A 22222-nucleotide genomic window follows, 5' to 3' on the forward strand; every position below is an offset into this window, starting at 1 on the left:
CACAATACCTACATACGAAAGCCCCCAAAAAATACGAAGTTTATGAGCTGAATAAATGATTATTAGTGAAATTCCTTCTTGCAGTACATTCTCAAATACTGCTGGGAATATAAATTATTTCACATTTATTCATAACCTAACACTTGCCAAAGATTGAGACAGGCATCATGATGAATTACACAGTCCTTGCTCTCAAGGGCTTTACTAATCTAGTACAGAAAGAAAAAAGTAAGCAAGTCCCTTTTTCCTCAACTTCTGAGAATGTTCTCTCTACCTCCCTACATAAAATAACAGCTGGTCCTCTCCTGAAGAGAAAAGCCAGCCTTTTCTCAGAATGCTACCTCCAACCCCCTGCTCTAATGGAAACCATCTCTTACTCCCTTGAAGCCCTCTCAAATGGCTGCTGTTCAGTTTTAACTTCCTATCTCAGGTTCCAGAAATGGGATTAAAACCCTCTGCTTCCCTGTGAAGCCTGTCCACATTGTCTTTGTTTTTAAAACAAAGACCAAATAAAACTCTGCTCTCTTGAGATGTTTACTTTTCAGCAAAATTACTATCTCCCTTTCCTTATCACTGTTATATTTTAACCTCCTGGTTTCCTCTACCTCACTCACCTGAGGCTATGGCACAGGACTCATTGTATTCTTCTCCACCCTAAACCTCCATCAACTGGATGACTTCACCATAGACTTGGATAACCCATCCAACAACCTGGATTTTTACTTCCTTGATGCCCTTAACACCAATGGTCTCTTCAAAACAGTTTTACAAAGTACCACCAATGTGGATATATTATGGCCCAGTCATCCTGTTACTCCTATAGTAACCTCACTCCTGGCTCTTCTACCTTTATCCAAACTGCTCTATATCCCAAACCACTATTTCAAGCATCTTGTTCTCCAACCATAAGCTTCTCTTTCAAGTGATCTTCCTTTGACCTTTATAAGACTTCTTATCTATGGACCCTTTCATTTTGACTGTGACCTATCAGACCAGACCATCTCTTTGCTTTATGTCCCTCATCATTCAGTTTATAGCCTATGGTGGTGCATCAATTTCAATAATCCTGTCAATAATCTAAATTCTCTTGTTCTCTTTTAGAACACACAAGTACAGCAAAACTCCAAACCTGGATGAACCCAACTATCCTCTTTCTTTGAGGCTGAGCCTAAAAAAGTCACTCAACAGGACAGACTGGTATAACTATAAACTCATGACCACTGTATTAGTTTGCTAGGGCTGCCATAATGAAGTACCAAAAGCTAAGTGGCTTTGGAGAACAGAAATTTATTGTCTCACAGTCTGGAAGCCAGAAGTCCAAAACAAGATGCTGGCAGGGCCAAACTCCTTCTGAAGGTACTGGGGAAGGATCGGCTCTAGGCTTCTCTCCTGTTTCTGGTAGTTCCTTGGCATGTGGCAGCTTAAGTCCAACCTCCACATGTCATTCTGCCTGCATGTGTCTGTGTCCAAATTTCTCCTTTTGATGTAGACGTCAGTGATTTTGGATCAGCAGCCCACCCCACTCCTTTATGACCTCCTCTTAAATAATTACATTCATAATGACTATTTCCAAGTAAAGTCATATTTCTGAAGTATTGGGGGGTTAGGATTTCAACATATAAATTGGGGGGGGGACACAATTCAACCCATAACAATCAGTAACCTCAAATTTTTCTGCCAAACATACTCTTCAACCCACTTTCCATAACGATTATTCCAAGACGATATGTGACTTTACTCCAACCAGAGAAAATCACAGTTCCTTTGTGGGAGCTACCGGAACAGAGGCCCTCTTTTCCACCACACTTGGAGTTACAAAGTGTATAAACCAGAAGCTTTTAGTGCTTATTTTAGTGCTATAATGGGAAAGCCTACCTGAGACTGGAGACAAGATATGAAGGGAAAACTGAGTAGTGGTATCACTGTGACCCTAATACACCTAAAGCCAGCTCTACTCTTAGACCTATCAATTAGATAAACTACCATACTTTCTTTCCACTTAAGAGAGAATTGCCATTCCACGCAGTTGCCACTTGCACGAAAGTGTTCTGATGTAAGAATGAATAAAACTAGCTAATAAAGTGAGTTTTATACTTCCTGACTGGTATTTGGAGCCACAGAGATCCAACCAAAGAATATAAACCAACAGAAATGCTTGCCAATTCCTTACATATTACAGACCTAACATTTTCAAAAATATATCCACACAGCCTTTTTTTATCTCAAGCATAATTTGAAATAAACACCATTTACTAAATAAATCAGTTTCTTTAAATGAATTAAACATTTTTTTGCATGTTTATTAGTTGTTCCATTTCTCATTTACAAAACAGCAAACAATTTGGTAAAAAGAATTTTCATCAATGTAATAACTTAAAAAATAGGAGAGGGCAAACTCTCAAGAGTTTACTGTTGATATCCAATGGGGTGGGATATTTAATAGGCCAGAACTAATAGATTTGATTAGTAGAGCTGACCTGTTAGTTGAAGGTAAACAAACATGCTAAAATTTAATACAGTCAAATGAAGAGTAGATTACATAGGAAAAAAATACAAGCTTTCCCCAAATCAGACAAAAATTTTTTTTCACAGTTAATGGAGCTCCAAGAGACCAAAAAGAATCAGCAATGAAATGCTGCTTTTAAAAAAGGCAAGTTAGGGGCTTCCCAGGTAGTCCAGTGGTTAGGACTTACTTCCAATACAGGGGGCATGAGTTCGAATCCTGGTCAGGGCAAAGATCCCACATGTCATGCAGTGTGGCCAAAAAATAATAAAATAACATGTTTTTAAAACGCAAGTTAAATTATAAAGTATAGACTTAAATACACAACATTTTAAAATCATATATATACAAATATTGTCGTTTTACAGCTTCACAGTAAATAACATACACTAAATCCTTTTTGAGCATTCCCTATATACCAGGTACTAGTCTTAACCACTTTACCCACTGAGTTCACTTAAACTGACAAGGCACATAAAATTATATCCATTTTACAGATGAGGAAAATGAGACATTACTAAGTTGAATAACTGACTCAAATGCACATACCTATTTAAGAGTTTGGAGAAGGAAATGACAACCCAATCCAGTACTCTTGCCTGGAAAATTCCATGGACGGAGGAGCCTGGTAGGCTATAGTCCATGGGGTTGCAAAGAGTCGGACATGACTAACTTTACTTTCACATTTAAGAGTTAGCACCAGTATTCAAATCTAAGAAGTCTGATTGCAGAACTTTAACTCCTAATTGTTAGGCTGTTACCTCTATTATATTATCTTTACCATCATTTAACAGCACCTTTCATATGCATTCTATCATTTGAATCTCCATAACAGAGAAGTATTACAGTATTTTCCAATTCTAAAACACCTTTAGTTTTAAGGCCCACCTTCTATTTAAGACAAAGTGAAAATCAAAGTCACGCAGTCCTGTCCAACTTTTTGTGACCACATGGACTATACAGTCCATGGAATTCTCCAGGCCAGAATACTGGTGTGGGTAGCCTTTCCCTTCTCCAGGAGATCTTCCCAACCCAGGGATCAAACCCAGGTCTCCCACATTGCAGGCAGATTCTTTACCAGCTGAGCCACCAGGGAAGCTTTAAGACAACTTAATATCAAAATAAAGGTAACTTGAACACTTTTTATTATGAACCTACAATTGCATACATTTATCCATTATTTTCCCTTAACTATCACAATCAAACATTAAGTCAAAGCAGTGTTTTGCAGTTTGCACTGTACAAGTCTTTCACTTCCTTGGTTAAATTTATTCCTAAGCATTTTATTCTTTTTGATGGTAGTATAAATGTACTTGTTTTTATTATTATTATTATTTTTGTTTATTTTTTGATTGTACCATACAGCATATGGGATCTTACTTCCCCAACCAGAGATTGAACCCATGCCCCCAACATTGGAAGCAGGGAGTTCTAATCACTAGACTGCCAAAGAAGTCCTTGGAATTGTTTTCTTAATTTCCTTTCTGAATTGTTTACTGCTAGTGTATAAAGGAGAAGGAAATGGCAACCCACTCCAGTGTTCTTGCCTGGAGAATCCCAGGGACAGTGGAACCTGATGGGCTGCCGTCTCTGGGGTCGCACAGAGTTGGACACGACTGAAGCGACTTAGCAGCAGTGTATAAAAATGCAGCTATGTGTTGATTTTGTATTCTGCAACTTTGCTAAATTTGTCTATCAGCTCTAAGAATGTTTTCATGGAATCTTTAGGGTTTTCTACATATAAAAAGTTCATAATAGTATGGAGGGTCCTCAAAAAATTAAAAATAAAACTGCCATATGATCCATCAATCCCACTTCTCGGTGTTTATCCAAAAGAATTGATATTGGGTTATCAAAGAACCCATGTACCAGAGATCTGCTATTCCACTATGTGCTTATAGTTAATGACACTATAACACACACTTAAAATCTTGTTAAGGGGGCAGATCTCATGTTATTTACCACAATATATTTTTTTTAAATCATGTTATCTACAAACACATTATTTTACTTCTCCCTTTCTAATCTGAATGTTGTTTCTTCTTCTTGTACTAACTGCTCTGGTTAGAACTTCCAGTATCATGCTGAAAAGAAGATGGAAAAGCAGGCATCCTCATTGTGCTCCTGATCACAGGGTAAAAGCTTTTAGTCTTTCACTATTAAGTACGATGCTAGCTGTGGGTTTTTCACATGTAACCTTTATTACGTGGAGGAAGTTCCCTTCTATTTCTAGTTTGCTAAGTATTTTCATCATGAAAGAGTGCTGAATTTTGTCAGTGCATTTTCTGCATCAAGATTATCAAGATTTTCTCCCTTCATTCTATTAAAGTGCTATATTGACTGACTTTCATATGATGAACCATCCTGGCAACTATTTCATTGTCTTTTCCTGGAAATAAACTGAAAAGCCAGGAACTACAAAGCATCCTTTTTCAGTCAAATTGAACCTTTGACTGGAAAAATATGGTCAGCTTACCTATACCATATCATGAAAAGATCTGTTGCTTTTCAATCCATAGTTTAGTAAAATAGTAGCAGTATGTTACCTTCAACCATACACATTCCACCCATCTGTTATTTGGCCTACTTAGCAAACTGGAGCCTTAAGGGCTACAGTCCATGGGGATGCAAAAGAGTCAGACACAACTGAACAACTAAACAACAACAAAGCAAACTTCTCATTGGCAGAAACCAATACAACATTGTAATTGTTGTTGTTTAGTTATTGAGTCGTGTCCGACTCTTTTGCGACCACGTGGACTACAGCCTACCAGGCTCCTCTGTCCATGGGATGTCCCAGGAAACAATATTGGAGTGGGTTGCCATATCCCTCTCCAGAGGATTTTCCCAACCCAGGAACTGAACCCGTGTATCCTGCATTGGCAAGCAAATTCTTTACCACTGAACCACAAGGGAACACCATAAAGTAATTATCCTTCAATTTTTTAAAAATACAAATATTGCTCTAGGGGTTGTCTACTGATCATTCATGCAGACTATGCAGAGAATTATCTACACCAGGATTTGCAATTGCTTAACCTCTAACTGGAAGATAGTAGGAACAAGAATTTCTACTATGAAGTTGGAGGAAGGGATAATTTTGGCACATGTGTATAGAGATAATACTTATCCAGTCTGAATTTCAAGTATTCAGTGTAATTATTAGGCCATATGTCTCAGCCTCTAGTTGAGAAAATGTAACTCTAGTCGGAGCACCTATATGAACATTAGACTTGATGTGGTACTGCTGAGGGAAAGCAGTTGTGGGGGTTAAGAACATCTAATATGATCTGTTTTGCTTAAAGCTCCTAGTTCATGGTCTATAGGAGTATTATACAAATATGGTTTATACTGTATTATCTATGTGATTCAGCAGAAGACTCAAGGTTAACATACTAACATATTCTTTCAAACAACTGCTGATATGTTATTATACTAGGCACTTCTGATACAGAGATGAACAAACAAAACAACTTTTTTGCCCTCCTGGACCTTAATCTTCAAATAGAGGAAAAAAAAGAAAGAAATTATAACACAATGGTTAAATACAAAAATGTATTTGATGCACTAAGCTGACTATCAGACAAAAAATTATTCACATAAACTGTACTTACTATCATTATTATCAGGCAGAAACAAGTACAAAGAGAAATATACTGAGGAAATAAAAAGTAAAAAAACATGGCTGTTCATTCATTACTTATTTAGATATCTCTTGCATTCATTTAGATATTGATTCATTTAGACATCTCTGGTACATCTATATGCCTAGATACTGGGAATAATAAAATAAGAAACTATAGTCCCTGACATTGAGAAGTCAGTCCAGCGGGAAAAAAAGACAGCAACAACAATCCATTGTAATAAGTGTATCTCTACTGTAATAAGTACATCAAGAGGGAACAAACACTATTGCTATGGGATCAGTGATATATAAGAGAGACATAATCAGAAAAGTCAATAAAAGTCATGTCTGAATTATTTCATAAGAAACTAAGAAAAAGCTGAGGAAGACACAAGTGACACCTAAACTAAATCAAAGGAGCCAGTCAAGCAACTGCAAAGAGCACTCCTATCTCAAGACTCCTGTACTTGTTGCCTCCACCTGGAACATCTCCACAGATAATCATATGGCTCACTTTTTATTTCATTCAGATCTCTGATCAAATGTAACATCCTCAGAGAGGCCTTTCCGACTTATGGCGCTCTTACCTAATCTGTTCTGTTGTTCTTCCCAGCTCTTATCACTGTCTTACATCTCAGTGTACTCAGTGCTTAGTTGCTCAGTCATGTCCAACTCTTTGCAACCCCATGGACTGTAGCCCTCCAGGCTTCTCTGTCATGGAATTTTCCAGGCAAGAATACTGGAGTGGGTTGCTGTGTCCTTCTCCAGGGATATACATGTGCATGCTTTTCCCCAAATATAAGGAATAAGAAAAAGGGTCCATTCTCAACACTTCTATCCAACACTGTATTAGAGATTCTAGCCAGGGAAATTACACAAGAACAATAAATAAATAAAAGACATCAGATTGGAAAAAGAAGAAGTAAAACTATCGCTATTCACAGATAACGTGCTCTAGTATTAAAAACAATCCCAAGCTATCTACTAAAGAACTATTAGAACTAACAGCTGAGTTCAAGAAAGTTCCATGTTTATGGATTCAGAAGGGTTAACACTGTTAAAACAGCAACATTCCCACTAATCATAAAGTCAACTCAATCTCTAAGAGAATTCCAAAACAGTTCTTTGTAGAAACTAGCAAGCGGATTCTAAAAACATCACTGCTATTTATTCAATGATTCTTACATTGCAACAATGTGTATACATCATACATAAGAAAAAGGAAGTCAGAGAGTTTAAATAACTTGTCTTGGTCACCCATGACAAGAGAGCGTAAGTGGCAGAGGGAGAATTCAAATCCAATTTGGTCTTGTACTTAGTGCCTTTCCCACTATCTGAATTGTGATACTCATTATTTTACATACTATTTTAGAAAGGATCAAAGATTCTTTGAGCCTATCCTTGAAACCCCTGCCTAATGTCTTGTGCTCTAGGTTAAAAATTCTTGCTTTATTACAGACAGAAAGCAGAGAATAAATTCTAAGAAAACAGATATGATATCCCACAATGTGGACCCAATGCACCAAAATACTGTTTAACTTGGATCAAATACTCCTATGATTTTATGTTGTCCTTTTAATTACAGTTTAAAATGTCACCCATAGTATCAACCTTGAGCACTGTAAAACAATGAAAAATTTAAGAACTAAATTACCACCAAAAAATTCCATTATAATCACAGGATACTCCACAGCACCCAAGTGCCTTTCTTTCTTCTATTATCCTGCATCACAGTACTCATCACCCAAGAGTCAATGTTTATCTCCCTAGAAGACTAAAAGGTACTTCAGTGCATGAATCTAGGTCTTAGTCTCTTTGTATGTCCAAGGCCTAACATAGCGGGGACACAGGAGGCATTCAACAAATGTCTTCTGAAATAAAAGAGGTGGAATGGCAATAAGGGAAGCACCTTTAGTGCATGTAATCTTCATATTTTTAATATATGCATAATGATATAACTATGTTGTACCTAGTGAATATAAGATGGGAATGAAGTTACCAATAATCCCTGGTATCAGTGATTTATGAAAATTCTAATAAAGTGTAACATTTCATAAAAATTAACAGCCCTATAATAAAATCTAGCTGTTTTAAGTATTTGGGTAGAGATGGCAGTAGTAATAGTTATTGTTGTTATTAATAGCTACCACCATTTAAACTAATCCCAGACATTTATAACCACTATTTCACATACTCATCACAACAAATCCTACAGATTAAGTTTATTCACCATTTTATAAGCTAAAAAAGAAAGAGACTAATAAACTTGTTACAGAGTCAAACAAAAGACTTAAAACCTAAGACATTCTGATTGCAAAGTCCAAGATCTCCCAGTATTTCACCCTAGCCCTCGACAATGTTCAAATCTGGAGCATCAGAAATCCCTACACATAGCAGTTCTTTAAGTTTTTCTTAATAAATAGTCTGTTTTTTAGGGAAAATCTTCTCTGATATACAGTATGATCTTCAGTAATAAGATACTGAAGGAATTCCAAGTCCAAATTACCACATTCAAGAGAATATTAGCTTAAAAGTAAATACTGGCATGACGTACACTAACCTAGATAAGCTTAGGTTTCGTAAGTAATAAATTCCTAGAGGTTGCAAAATGTAAAACTACATTCTATCATGTTTACAAAAACCCTTCACTATAACTTGGTACAATCACTTTCTAGAGATGTGGTCCATTTAACAAAAAGTTGATTTTTACATAAGATGTTGCAGCCTAGAACATATGTTCAGTTATAACCAAGGAACGGCACTATAAATAGTTCTGTCAGAGCTATTTTGCACTCAGAAATACAGACTCATTCAATTTATGAGTTGTTTACACTGCCTAAGTTATAACATTGGCTCTACCACTTAGCACTAGCTTAATCTTGAACAAGTTACTTCACCTCTGTGCCTAAGTTTTCTCTTTATAAAACAGGAATAATAAGGATGATCTGTTTATCAGGTTTTAAAGATTACTGAAAAATCATACCTGACAAATCATAAGTGTTGAATAAGTATTAGATATTACTAGAGTCACAAAGAGTTGGACATGACAGAGTGAATGAACTGAACTGAACTATTATCCCCAAATTGACCTCTTTCTCTGTTCGCTTGCTCTCTCTCTCTCTCTCTCTCACACACACACACACAAACGCACACACACAAATTCCACTCTGAATAATTTGTTCCTTTTACATAACAAGAGAGGAATGTAATATCGTGTGAATGTTCATTTTTATCCCTAAAATTTGCCTGAAATATTGTCAATGGCTGTTTACAGGAAGCAGCATATAGCAAATGTGCTTTAGATCAGATGTGCCCAGATTTGAATCTCAAGTCTACCACTTACAACACAACCTGAGTAAACAATACAGAAGACTAATTTCTACTTGTAGAAAGGTTGTGAATATTAAATGAAATAATATATGTAAATCATCTAAAAGTGCATACTAGCTTATTAGGAGTTTAAGCAACATCAGTCTTCTTCCTTCTCAATGGCAGCATTAAGAATGTTTTCCTTCCAAGGTCTTAGCATTAATATTTAGCCCACTAGACAGAATTGTTCACCAATTAAAGTAAAACCACAATAAGAAAGGCAGTGAAATCACACGTAAAATTAAGTTCACAATTTTCAATTGTTTTATCATTTAAGTTTTTTAAGTTCAGTATCCATGCACAATTAGGCATTCAGGGCTCGTGGCAGATTTAGGAATTAAAGTATAAAGATAAACCATTCCCTCTGTCCCTGTCCCAAGAACACATATACTTCTCTAACTCCCAAATGACTGAGTGGATCACTAACTTTAAAAAGTATATTTCAATCAGTGATTCTCAAAATTGAAGCAATTTCATCCCCCAGGAAATATCTGGCAATGTCTGGAAATATTTTTGATTGCCCCAGCTGGGAACAGTGCTACCAGCATCTTGTGGATAAGGATGCAAAACATCCCACAATGCAGAAGACAGGCTCCCCTCCACACCGTGGAATTAACAGGCCCAAAATGTCAACAGTGCCAACGCTGAGAAACCATGATCTTTAAAAAACCAAAGTATTATAATATAGAAGCCTTCTCCCCAAAAGTATGTTCTTGGCCAAATTTTCATGGAAGACATAACAAGAAATAAGCAGCTTGATTATCTCAGATGGGAAACTCCTGGTACTGCTAAATACCCATTACGAAATTCCCAGTCTAAAGAGGAAGTGAGGCTTACCTTTCTTTGCATAGTTGTGCTTTTAAGTTTTTAAAAGAGCTCCAACCTTTCTTTTTTTTTTTTTAATTGAACTGTAGCTGGTGTAGAATATTATATCAGTTAAGGTGAACAATATACTGATTCACAATTTTTAAAGGTTACACTCCATTTACAGAATATTGGCTATATTACCCATGTTATATATTCTTGTAGCGTATTTTATATTAATACATAATAGTTTGTTCCTCTTAATCCCCTACAACTATATTGCCTTTCCCCCTTTCCTCTCCTCACTGGTGATCACTAGTTTCATTTTTACATCTGTGACTCTGCTTCTTTTATATTTACCGTGCTGTGCTTAGTCACTCAGTTGTGTCCATTTCTCTGCGACCCCATGGACTGTAGCCCCCCAGGCTCCTCTGTCCATGGGGATTTAATAGTTCGTTATATTTTCTATATATTTACTAGTTTGTTTACTATATATATTTACTAGTTTGGTAAATTTTTTTAGATTCCACGTGTAAATGCTATCACATAGTATTTGTTTTTCTCTTATTTCTCTTGGCATAATACTCAAGTCCATCCATCTTTCTACAAATAGCAAAATGTCATTTTTTTTTAGGGCTGAGTAGCATTTCCATTATTGGAGAAGGAAATGGCAACCCACTCCAGTGTTCTTGCCTGGAGAATCCCAGAGACGGGGGAGCCTGGTGGGCTGCTGTCTATGCGGTCGCACAGAGTCGGACACAACTGAAGTGACTTAGCAGCAGCAGCAGCAGCATTTCCATTGTATTAACATATACACATATACACCACATCTTCTTAATCCATTCACCTGTTGATGGACAATTAGGTTGCTTCTGTATCTTGACAACTGTAAATAATGCTACTATTAACACTGGGTGCATGTATCTTTCAAAATTAGTATTTTGTTTTGTTTTTTTGGCTATATGCACAGGAGTGGAATTGCTGGGTCACATGGTAGTGTTATTTTTAGTTTTTTGTGAGACCTCCATACTATTTTCCACCATGGCGACATCAATTTACATCCTCACCAACAGTGTACCAGGGTTCCCTTTTCTCCACATCCTCACCATTCATTTGTGTTCTTCTTAAAGACAGTCATTTTGACAGTTGAGTGATCTCATTATGATTCTGATTTCCCTTTCCCTTATGATTAGCAATACTGAGCATCTTTTCATGTGCCTATTGGCCAGATGCATGTCCTTCTTGAAAAACGTCTATTCAGTTCTTCTGCCTATTTTTTAATCAGGTTGTTTGGTTTTCAGACGTTGAGTTGTATAAGCTGTCTAAATATTTGTATATTAACACCTTATCAGTCATTATTTGCCTTTTCACACTCAGTAGGCTTTTTGTTTTTTGTTGATGTTTTTCTTTGCTGTGCAAAAGCTTTTACATTAATTAGGTCCATTTGTTTATTTTTGCTTTTATTTCCTTTGCTTTAGGAGATGGATTTTTAAAAAGCATTGCTATGATTTATGTCAAAGAGTGTTCTGCCTATGTTTTCCTCTAGGTGCCTATGGTTTTAGGTCTTACATATAGGTCTTTAATCCCATATGTATTTAATCACTTTGAGTTTTTGTGTATGATGTTAGAGAATGTTCTAGTTTCATTCTTTTACATGTAGCTGTCCAGTTTTCCCAGCACCATTTATTGAAAGGGTTGTCTTTATCCACTGTATATTCTTGCCTCCTTTGTCACAGATCAATTGACCATAAATGCACAGGTTTATTTCTGGGCTCTCTATTCTGTGCCATTGATCTGTGTGCCTGTTTTTGTGCCAGTACCATACTGTTTTGATTACTGTAGCTCTGCAGTACCAACCACTATTTCTTAATTAAACAGGTGATTTGTTAAAGTATTATTTATATTACAAAGCTTCTTATACCTCACTTCTATCTTACTTTCATACAAAGTATTAAAAAGCTCACATTTTTGTGATACAGCAGCACAGTACATGAGGCCAACTTTCAACAGATATCATTATTATATATCAGATTAACAACAATCAAAATCCGATAATATACTATGTTGATGGGGGAAAAGCACAAATACTGTTGCTAGTATAAACTTTCTGAATGTGAATTAGCAGTATCTATCCAAATTAAAAATATCTCTTAGCCCTAAATTATACCTACTAAAAATTAATGCACATACACACTTACATGCAGAGTACATCATGTGAAACACAGGGCTGGAAGAAGCACAAACTGGAATCAAGATTGCCAGGAGAAAAATCAATAACCCTCAGATATGCAGATGACACCACCCTTATGGCACAAAGTGAAGAACTAAAGAGCCTCTTGATGAAAGTGAAAGAGGAGAGTGAAAAAGTTGGCTTAAAGCTCAGCATTCAGAAAACTAAGATCATAGCATCCAGTCCCATCACTTCGTGGCAAATAGATGGGGAAACTGTGGAAACAGTGGCTGACTTTATTTTTCTGGGCTCCAAAATCAATGCAGATGGTGACTGCAGCCATGAAACTAAAAGATGCTTACTCCTTGGAAGGAAAGTTATGACCAAACTAGACAGCATATTAAAAAGCAGAGACATTACTTTGCCAACAAAGGTCTGTCTAGTCAAGGCTACTCCAGTAGTTATGTATGGATGTGAGAGTTGGACTCTAAAGAAAGCTGAGCACCGAAGAACTGTTGCTTTTGAACTGTGGTTTTGGAGAAGAGTCTTGAAAGTCCCTTGGACTGCAAGGAGATCCAACCAGTCCATCCTAAAGGAGATCAGTCCTGGGTGTTCATTGGAAGGACTGATGCTGAAGCTGAAACTCCAATACTTTGGCCACCTGATGCAAAGAGCTGACTCATTGGAAAAGACCCTGATGCTGGGAAAGACTGAGGGCAGGAGAAGGGGATGACAGGGGATGAGATGGTTGGATGGCATCACCGACTCAATGGACATAGGTTTGGGTGGACACCACGAGTAGGTGATGGACAGGGAGGCCTGGCGTGCTGCGGTTCATGGGGTTGCAAAGACTCGGACACGACTGAGCGACTGAACTGAACACGTGTATGAAGATGTGTAAAACAATATTCCCTGCAGCACTGTCTGTATTATAATAACAAAAGGTTAGAAACAATACAGAAGTCCATCATTAAGTGGCTAGTTAAGGAAAGTGAAAGTGAAGTCACTCAGTCATGTCCAACTCTTTGCAACCCCATGGACTTCAGCCTACCAGGCTCCTCGGTCCATGGGGTTTTCCAGGCAAGAATACTGGAGTGGGTTGCCATTTCCTTCTCCAGGAGATCTTCCCAACCCAGGGATTGAACCCGTGTCTCCTGCATTGTAGGCAGATGCTTTACCATCTGAGCCACCAGGGTATACTCATATCAAGGAATACTCTCAAATTTTGGAAATAATGAGGGAATCTGTATGTGCTTATATAGAACAATCTCCTAGATAAATTAAGCTAAAAATAATAATAAGCCACAAAATATGCAGCTTATTCAAAAGAAATATACATATACACTATATATCATATATCTTAGACATGGGTGTAGAACACACACACACATACACATTTGCATACATATCACACAGTATTGGGGCTTCCCAGGTGGTGCTAGTGGTAAAGAACCCGCCTGTCAGTGCAGGAGATGTAAGAGATACGGGTTCGAATCTTGGGTTGGGAAGATCCCCAGGAGGAGGGCACGGCAATCCACTCCAGTATTCTTGGATGGAGAATCCCACGGACAAAAGAACCTGGCAGGCTAAAGTCCATGGGGTTACAAAGATTTGGACACGACTGAAGCAACTTAGCACACACTATTGCTGGAAACACACACAAGGAACAGCAGGAGAGGGCCAAGAGCATGATGGAGCTTTTCACTGGTATGTGTGAGGGGTTTTTTTGTTTCCTGCACTGGGCCTTAGTTGCATCATGCGAGATCTTTTGTTGTGGTGCAAAGACTCTCTAGTTGCAGCACTTGGGCTCCAGAGCACGTAGGCTTCAATGGTTATGGTGCACAGGCACATGGACTCCAGAGCACACAGGCTCGACAGCTGCAGCCCATGAGCTTAGCAGCTTTACAACATGTGTTTTCTCAGTTCCCAGACCAGAGATTGAACCCACATTCCCAGCACTGCAAGGCAGATTCTTAACCACTGGACCACCAAGGAAGTCCCTGAGTTGTTTTTTTTTAAACAGAACTTTATTCTGGTTCTTTCATTTACTGACTATAATACATAAGTCACAAATTATGAGCCTTGGTATTCTCCAGCTTGAAATAATGATAATAACAGCCTTGCTTATTAGTTATTATGAAGATCAAATGAGAGCATAAATTGCTTCATAAATTATAAAGCAACATACAAAATTATAAATTAGTCTTCTAACTGAATTCTCCAAACCAACTATAATAATAATAATTATCATTCTTCTAGTCAATTTCTCTAAACCCGAAGATGGGAATGTTTAAGATAGAATGTAAATGCAGATGCTATCTTAGAACACACATTTTTACTTCATATTTAGCTATTTTTTAATTAAACTATAGTTGTAATTAATATTATATATAATACAGGTATCAATGTAAAAGGGTAAACTTTCAAAAACATTATCATATAGAAATGTTAAATCAGCTGATTACAGAAGAAATTCATGCTTACTATTGAAAATAAGTAAAAATTATAACCATGCTATCATAAATTTGGGGTTTTTTTTCTTCCAGTCTTTTTTCTATGTATGCTTAAGTAGATTTATCTAAATAAAATGTTTCTACTTTACTGTAAAACAGCATTCACATTACAACATCCCTCAGATTAAAAGCTCCTAATAAACGTAATTTTTAATGAAGATAATTATATTTTATCTTGGTGATGAGAGTTCAACAACTTTAAAATGAAATTCCTATATATGCGTTTACCTAATGAACTCTGTCTGAATTAATTTTTCATTTATTTCCACCAATTCTCCAAATTATTCAGATCTCGATCAATGGATATTTTCCCTCCCCTCCCTCCCTCCCTCCCTTCCTCTCCCACTCTTTCTCTCTCTCAAGACATCTTCCTAATTTTGGCTTCCACAGCTCCAATTTTAGATTTATTAAATCTAAAATTCACAAAACAAAGAAGCATATAACTGTTTATAATTCTTTGAAGAGCAAGTGCTGTGCTTAGTCGCTCAGTCGTGTCCTACTCTCTGCAACCCCATGGATTCTACCCCTCCAGGATCCTCTGTCCATGGGGATTCTGCAGGCAAGAATACTGGAGTAGGTCACCATGCCCTTTGAAGAGCAACTAAAACACCCTAAATTGAGACCTTAAATTAGACTATTAGTGAAAGGGAAATCAGAACTATGATTTGTTATTAAATAAAGATGCTCAATCTTTTTCTACAACATTTAGTCTGTTATTATTGTTCTGTCTACAAACAGTGAAAACAAAAAAATACACTCAGGTTATTCCTAGGAGACACTCTATTGGACAAGCCAACTGTTCCTAATTAATTTTAACTATGACAGCTCCTCTCAAATGCTGAACATTCCAAGCCATTTTTGAAAACTGTTAGATATTGCCCAGGGAAGCAAAGATTTTCTGAGTATACTGGACAAAAGTATCATTATTGTGCCTTTCCCATAGTAGGAACTCAAATAATAAGTCATACTGAATAAATACTTATTTTCTGTTTCTGAGAACATGTTGTAATTTTCACACTCTACCTTATAATTTACCATCATGACTGTTATACCAGACCACAAAGGGGATACACATATTAATACCTTTGCCTACTTTTTAAATGAAATTGAAAATAAATACCCAAAACTGAAATTATGGGAGATTTTTTTCCCCTCCAATTTTCAAATTTTCTATAATGCAGTTATATCACTCTTGCAATCTTAAAAAAGCATTAAAAGAAAAAGTATCCTTATAGCTTATTGTTTTTGACTATATATTAAGACTGTTTTAAGTCCCATTCTAAATGCTCTTTTTAGTATTAAAAAAAAAAATCCTTGCTAAAGTAAAACAAGAAAACTTCAGCATAGAGCTGAACTGACAGAGTATTATTTAAAATACTCCCATTATGCCATCTTTCAACAAAATAAAACCTTTCTCATCATCAAAAGCACTACTTGTGTATCCACAGTTGTATTATCAAGATACCATGAAAGGTAACTAGAGATTCAGAGGCAAAGGACATTGCTTCCATACTTTTGAAGTTTAGTACCTAACTAGGAAAACAAGGCAAATACTGAAAAAGAAAATTAAAAAATATAAGGGAGCAATGGATATGCCAACCATCTAGTCTACAGAGAAGTATAGTAGACAGCTTTTGAAGTCCTACAGACTTTGGATCAAATCTTAGATCTTACTTACTAATTTATGTAAATTATTTCCCTCATTTGTAAAATGGAGTGTTAGGTTAAGTGAAGTAAAATACTTAGCATATAGTAACAAAGGGAAGTTAACAGTATTATTATTAGTAGAGATGCAGACTTAAAGAAGAAATGAGCAATCAGCAAAGTTTAAAAAGAGGAAGTATTAATATCTTTTGGTCATCTACTACCATAAGCAAAAATCACAAGATTTTTCTCATTCAAGTTTTACTTCTTACTGCCAGAAAGAAAATAGAACACCTGGTAAAGAAAACTGAAATCAGAAAACACGAAGGCTATAAAGCACTAATGTACCCTTAGGAAAGTCACCACTAGATCTCCAAATCACAGAATGTGATCTATAAAAAAATGTTCTTTGGAAAGGTCTTTAGATCAGCTAATTCAAACTCTCCAACTCTCTAGAACTAAGCTCCATGCTTTCTTCTGTCTCTGAGTGCCAAGAATTGTCATCTATCTTGTTCATAAGTATATCCTCAGCACCTAGAATAAATCCTAGTACATAATAAATGGTCAGTACATATTTGTTGGATGAATATTAAAGCTAAGAAAACTGAGGCCTGGAGATTTAACTCAATGACACACAGTTATCTCCCCGCAGAGCTGGGACTGAAACTAACATTTTACTATTCTAGCATTCTATCCTGTCTAGAAGCTAGACTATGATAATTTAGATAATTTATCTTGGTGGTTGGGGAATTGGAGGGTTTGCTGGCGGGCAGGCAGAAGAGGAACGAGAAAATTAACCTAGTTTTCAGGTATTTTTCCCAACTGTCAGTTTTGCTTAATTGATAGAGGCCAAAAATTCTACTCAAGACAATTCCAGCATAGAGCAGGGCACATAATAGGTACTTAACAAATACTGGCTGAATGACTCAATCTACTCCAAAACTATTATTATTTAATAACCAGGGGCAGAAACTAACTTCAGCATCTGTTTAATCTTTGTAACTGTCCCAGAGTTATTCAGAATTTTCAGTCATTCATAAGACAAATATTATTAATAACTTTCTTCCAGATATGCGCTGAGGGTGATGAAAGATGTCCCTGCCATGTAGGATCTCACCTGAGTATGCCTACGTCTGAGTGTGTTGTGAGGGGGTGATGGTGACATAAACAGATCAATAATGAATATGAAACCAGGTTGCACTGTTATCTCAGTTTATTTGCCTCAAGCAGTTAAAAATTCAATTTAAAAACACAAATCAGCCAAGTTTTAAAATAACAAGGAGGCACATTAGGTATTTAAACACTTGGGAATGTTCTCTTTCCAGTGCCTTTACAATATATCTTATTGCTTCCTAATGTCTTAAAGGGCTTCCCTGGTGGCTCAACGATAAAGAACCTGCCTGTCACTGCAGGAGATGAAGGTTTGATCCCTGGGTGGGGAGGATCCTCTGGAGAAGGAAATGGCAACCCGCTCCATTTTTCTTGCCTGGGAAATCCCATAGACAGAGTAGTCTGGCCAGCTAACAATCCACGGGGTTGTAATACAGTGGGACACAACTTAGCGACCAAAAAACGTCTTAAAATCAAAATGTTCTAACTTGACTTATCTATATATTCAATATAAATGAACCATCAATGTTTGTTCTCTCATATGTGAAACACTGAACGATAATACTCCTGATTCAGTATTTACTCTGTGTACATGTTAATATTTAAATATATAACCACAAGAACACATTTAAATTATTTAACTGTCTGTAACACTGACAAGAGCCGGAAGAAAATATTCAGAGATGAATGACAGTAAATAGAAACTAAAAACATAGCCTTACCCAGGAAGAAAATAAAGTACGCACACAACTAAGGAGCAAATCTGTAGAAGTTCTCAGGAGAACAAAATCTTCAAGAGGGGAGAACTCTCGCTGGAATTGGCCAGTAGAGCGGAAGAGCAACAGCTTGCCAACAGGATCTTGTTTAATGCATATCACTAACCAGACTGTTAAAGACTGAACACCCATAAGTCAATGTTGCTATTCCTCAAGTTTGAGTTTCAGGAGGACCCTTCCAAAGAGATTCACTACCAAGACTACATCACCACATTCTAAGTCTCCTTCCCCATTTATCTGCTTGTCAAAATAGGATAAGCAAGACTAAATACACTGGGAAGTAACAGACCTCGCACTTACGAAGCTGAAAATTCCTACAAGCTGAAGTTACTTATTTTACCTAAGGCACATGTTTCTGTGATTCCTGGTTACTGAGGGGAACATTTTTCACTCAAGTTTATCCTAGAATGCTAGGCAAAACACCCCCAAAGTCTCTTCCTCCTCAAACAGAAAACTTTCCAGCCCAAATGTATAACCTATCCCAATGTTTTGCCTCAGAAACCCTGAGATATCCAGGCCAAGAATACAAGGTGGCAGGGAGATACGACAGGGCAGGCAGGAAGGCTGGCGTGGGCCCCAACGGGAAAGTCCGTGGCCACCGGTTCTGGAGAGAACAGGCTGAGAAGGTGAGGTTAGGGTGAGATATGGTCTGAGAAGCGCCAAGGGACTAACAGGCGTACCACCTCTCTCCATCCAGGACATCACCGGAAGATTGTAATTGGTTTTCCCAACGGAGAGGGAGGAACAAGGTTCCCAGGATGATTGATGCTGAGCGGTTTTCTGGGAAGCACGAGGACTGACTCTGAAGGAAGCAGAAAGGCAAGACAGAACAGAGCACACAGGTTTCGGTGAAGGTTCCCCCAGGACGAGTGATCTCTTTGGTCCTTCCCAGCACCAAGACGGGAGGAACCATCACACCTGTGAAAGGATGTTTCCTTGCTATCCCCAAGGACAGCGATAGAGAGCCTACCCGGTAGGAGTGGTAGCAGAACTGAGGAGGGAAAGACTGAATCGAGGGATCTCACCCAGCAGGAAACCTGATCAGCAGAAGAGGCTGAAGCCAGGAAGGGGCTAGCGGGGTAAGAACGCGCTCGGGGAGGATGAGACTTATTTGGAAGACAGGCTGACTGGAGGAAACTGCTGGGAAAGGGAGGGCTTTCGTCGGACTCCAGTGGGAAAAGGCCGGTTTAGCGAGGAAAAAGCCTGGCTGGGAGGGGGCCCTGAGCGCCTGGCTCGGGAAGGTGACGCTGCCTGTCCCGAGGGTGAGCCTCGTGCGGGGCGAGGGCTGACCCGGCGGTGAGACTGAACCGCACGAGCTCAACAGGAGCTCACCTGGGGTGCGTCTGGCCTGGAAGGAGGAAACTTCCCGGGTGGGTGAAGGCGGACAGGAGAGGGTCGGGCTCCCATCCTGCGGGACTGGGGCACGGAGGGGTCGGGAGGAGGGGGCGCCGCGTGGGGCGGGGCCGGGGCGCGAGTGGCGGAGGTACCGGCTCAGGATGGCGTCCTCCCGCAGTCACACTCACAGACACATTCACAGGCGCGCGCGCGCGCTCTCAGTATCGGCCGCCCCGCCCGGGGCGGAGAGAAACTGCTCGGGTCGGTGAACTATAGGGCGGTGGGGGAGGGGGCCGGGGACACCGGCCGGCCGAGCCCGGCGGACCGGCGGGCGGCGTTACCTGTGTCAGGGAGAGCTGGGCCGCCGCAGCCATGGTGTTTCCATCATGCACGGGAGGGGAAGGAAGGACGGGCAGACGGGGGCTCGGGGCGGGGAGGAGGCGGAGGGAGCGGCCGGAGGCGAGGCCCGGGCGGGCTGGCGGGCGTCTCCCCTAACTTCGACAACTTCCCTCCTCTCGTCCACCCCGCCTCGCCTGGCCCCGCCCGCCCGGCACAGGCCTCGGAGACACCCAAATCCTGGCGCCGGAGTTTTTGCTGCTGGACCGGAGCCTGCCCCGGGGCCTCCTGAGAAAACCCGGCGCGGACAAGTAATTAAGGCGGACGGGCTGTGGAGGCAGAGGCAACTCCAGATTGTCCTGAGAACTTTAGCGGATCACCTACCCACGCTAAGCCTCTGCTTCTGAAAAATGGGAAGAACTATATCCAAAGTCCAAGTTGCTTGCGAGGATTAAATGAGATAATGATAGGAAATAATAACGGTACTTTTTATATGCCAGAATCTGTGTTGGACGCTTTTATTTTTAAATTGTGTAAATGAAGGAACTGAGACATAAATAAGTTGTACAAATGAAACTGAAACACAAATAAGTGTCATATGTAAGGGCCTACAACTGATCAGATAGCTGGTGGGTTAGAATCCAAGTGTGACTCCAAAACTTTTCATTTAACCATCTTCTATTAGGGTGAGCACCTGAAGAATTGATGCTTTCAAACTGTGGTGTTGGAGAAGACTCTTGAGAGTCCCTTGGACCCCAAGGAGATCAAACCAGTCAATCCCAGAGGAAATCAACCCTGAATATTCATTGGAAGGACTGATGCTGACGCTGAAGCTCCAATAGGTTGGCCCCCTGATGTGAAGAACCCACTCATTAGAAAAGACCCTGATGCTGGGAAAGATTGAAGGCAGGAGGAGAAGGGGAGGACAGAGAAGATTTGATTGAATGGCATCACTGACTCAATGGACATGAGTTTGAGCAAACTCCAAGAGATGGTGATGGACAGGGAAGCCTGGCGTGCTGCAGTCCATGAGGTCACAAAGAGTTAGACGTGACTGAGCTACTGAACAACAACATTAGGGGGTAATATCAAAAGAGAAGACTATCTTAAGTCAAAATCTAGGTAGGAAGGGAAATAAATACTCTCCAGGCTCACTGGCTGCCTGCCACACTTAGACCCCAGTTCAGTGAAAGAGCACTGGGGCCTCCTCAGGGGCTGCAGCACTCCTAACTCCCTTCTTAGTCCCTCTGGCAAACCCCTCCTGCTCTCTCTCAAGACACCACCGAAGTACCACCTCCTTTACAAAGTAACTCCTGACCTCCACAAGTCAGATTTACACACTTATCTGAACATTTCTTCTCTATCTTATGATGTCATCATCACCCTAATGACTCTTTATATCTGTCTGCCCTCTAGACGAGATGGTTGGATGGCCTCACCAACTTGATAGACATGAGTTTGAGCCAGCTCCAAGAGTTGGTGATGGGCAGGGAAACCTGGTGTGCTGCAGTTCATGGGGTAACAAAGAGTCAGACACTACTGAGCGACTGAACTGAACGGACCCTCTAGACTGAGCGCTCCTCAATGGCAAGGACTCTTTTTGATGTATATATATATATATATCTTCAGATCCTGGAATGTGTTTTGTACTAGTATAAGGTCTTTGTTCCTGCCAAGTTAAACATAACACAGCCTATACTTTCTCATGCTGCCCTTTTCAGTTGAAATAACCAGTAACTTGAAATCCTTATCTTTAAAGGTTTGGCTTATATGCCACCTACTTCAGGAAGCCTTCTAGGAAATCCCACCCCACCCTTTAGTTGCTCTGACATTATCCCTACACTCTGCCTTGGAGTTAGTTGAGGGCTTTTTCTATACCCCAACCAGATTGCAAAATCCATGAGAACAGAGGGCTGTCTCACAACTACATCCCTCTCACAATTTAGCCTAGCACAGACTAGACCTCAATAAATGTTTTTGCCTAGAACTCGCCTTCCTTTCTTAGTCATGGTGGCTTCCCACAACAACGAACCATGA

At 39.2% G+C, this 22222-nt stretch overlaps 2 protein-coding genes across 27 annotated transcripts in view; one reads left to right on the forward strand and one right to left on the reverse strand.

The window, feature by feature from the left end:
* The window catches only part of EPS15 (epidermal growth factor receptor pathway substrate 15), a 140304-nt gene extending 119938 nt beyond the window's left edge, over positions 1-20366 (reverse strand). For 12 of the 23 annotated variants that reach the window (XM_086387753.1, XM_086387720.1, XM_086387703.1 and 9 more), the window contains exon 1: positions 20191-20366. In XM_086387753.1, coding sequence (XP_086243879.1) covers positions 20191-20223 — 33 coding nt within the window. In that variant the 5' untranslated portion in view covers positions 20224-20366. Of the gene's footprint in view, positions 1-19846 lie in introns of all 23 variants that reach the window. The other 11 variants (XM_086387838.1, XM_086387743.1, XM_086387650.1 and 8 more) reach the window with 1 other exon arrangement.
* OSBPL9 (oxysterol binding protein like 9) overlaps positions 19154-22222 on the forward strand; it is a 266637-nt gene continuing 263568 nt past the window's right edge. The window contains exon 1 of one of the 4 annotated variants that reach the window (XM_086387899.1): positions 19154-19593. The gene's annotated coding sequence lies outside the window, so the exon portion shown is untranslated. The remainder of the gene's footprint in view (positions 19594-22222) is intronic. The other 3 variants (XM_086387889.1, XM_086387886.1, XM_086387977.1) reach the window with 3 other exon arrangements.

Source organism: Bos grunniens, chromosome 3 (genome assembly GCF_055505025.1).
Source record: "Bos grunniens cultivar Pamir isolate PY7600 chromosome 3, Bosgru_T2T1.0, whole genome shotgun sequence".
Taxonomy (NCBI): Eukaryota; Metazoa; Chordata; class Mammalia; order Artiodactyla; family Bovidae; genus Bos; species Bos grunniens.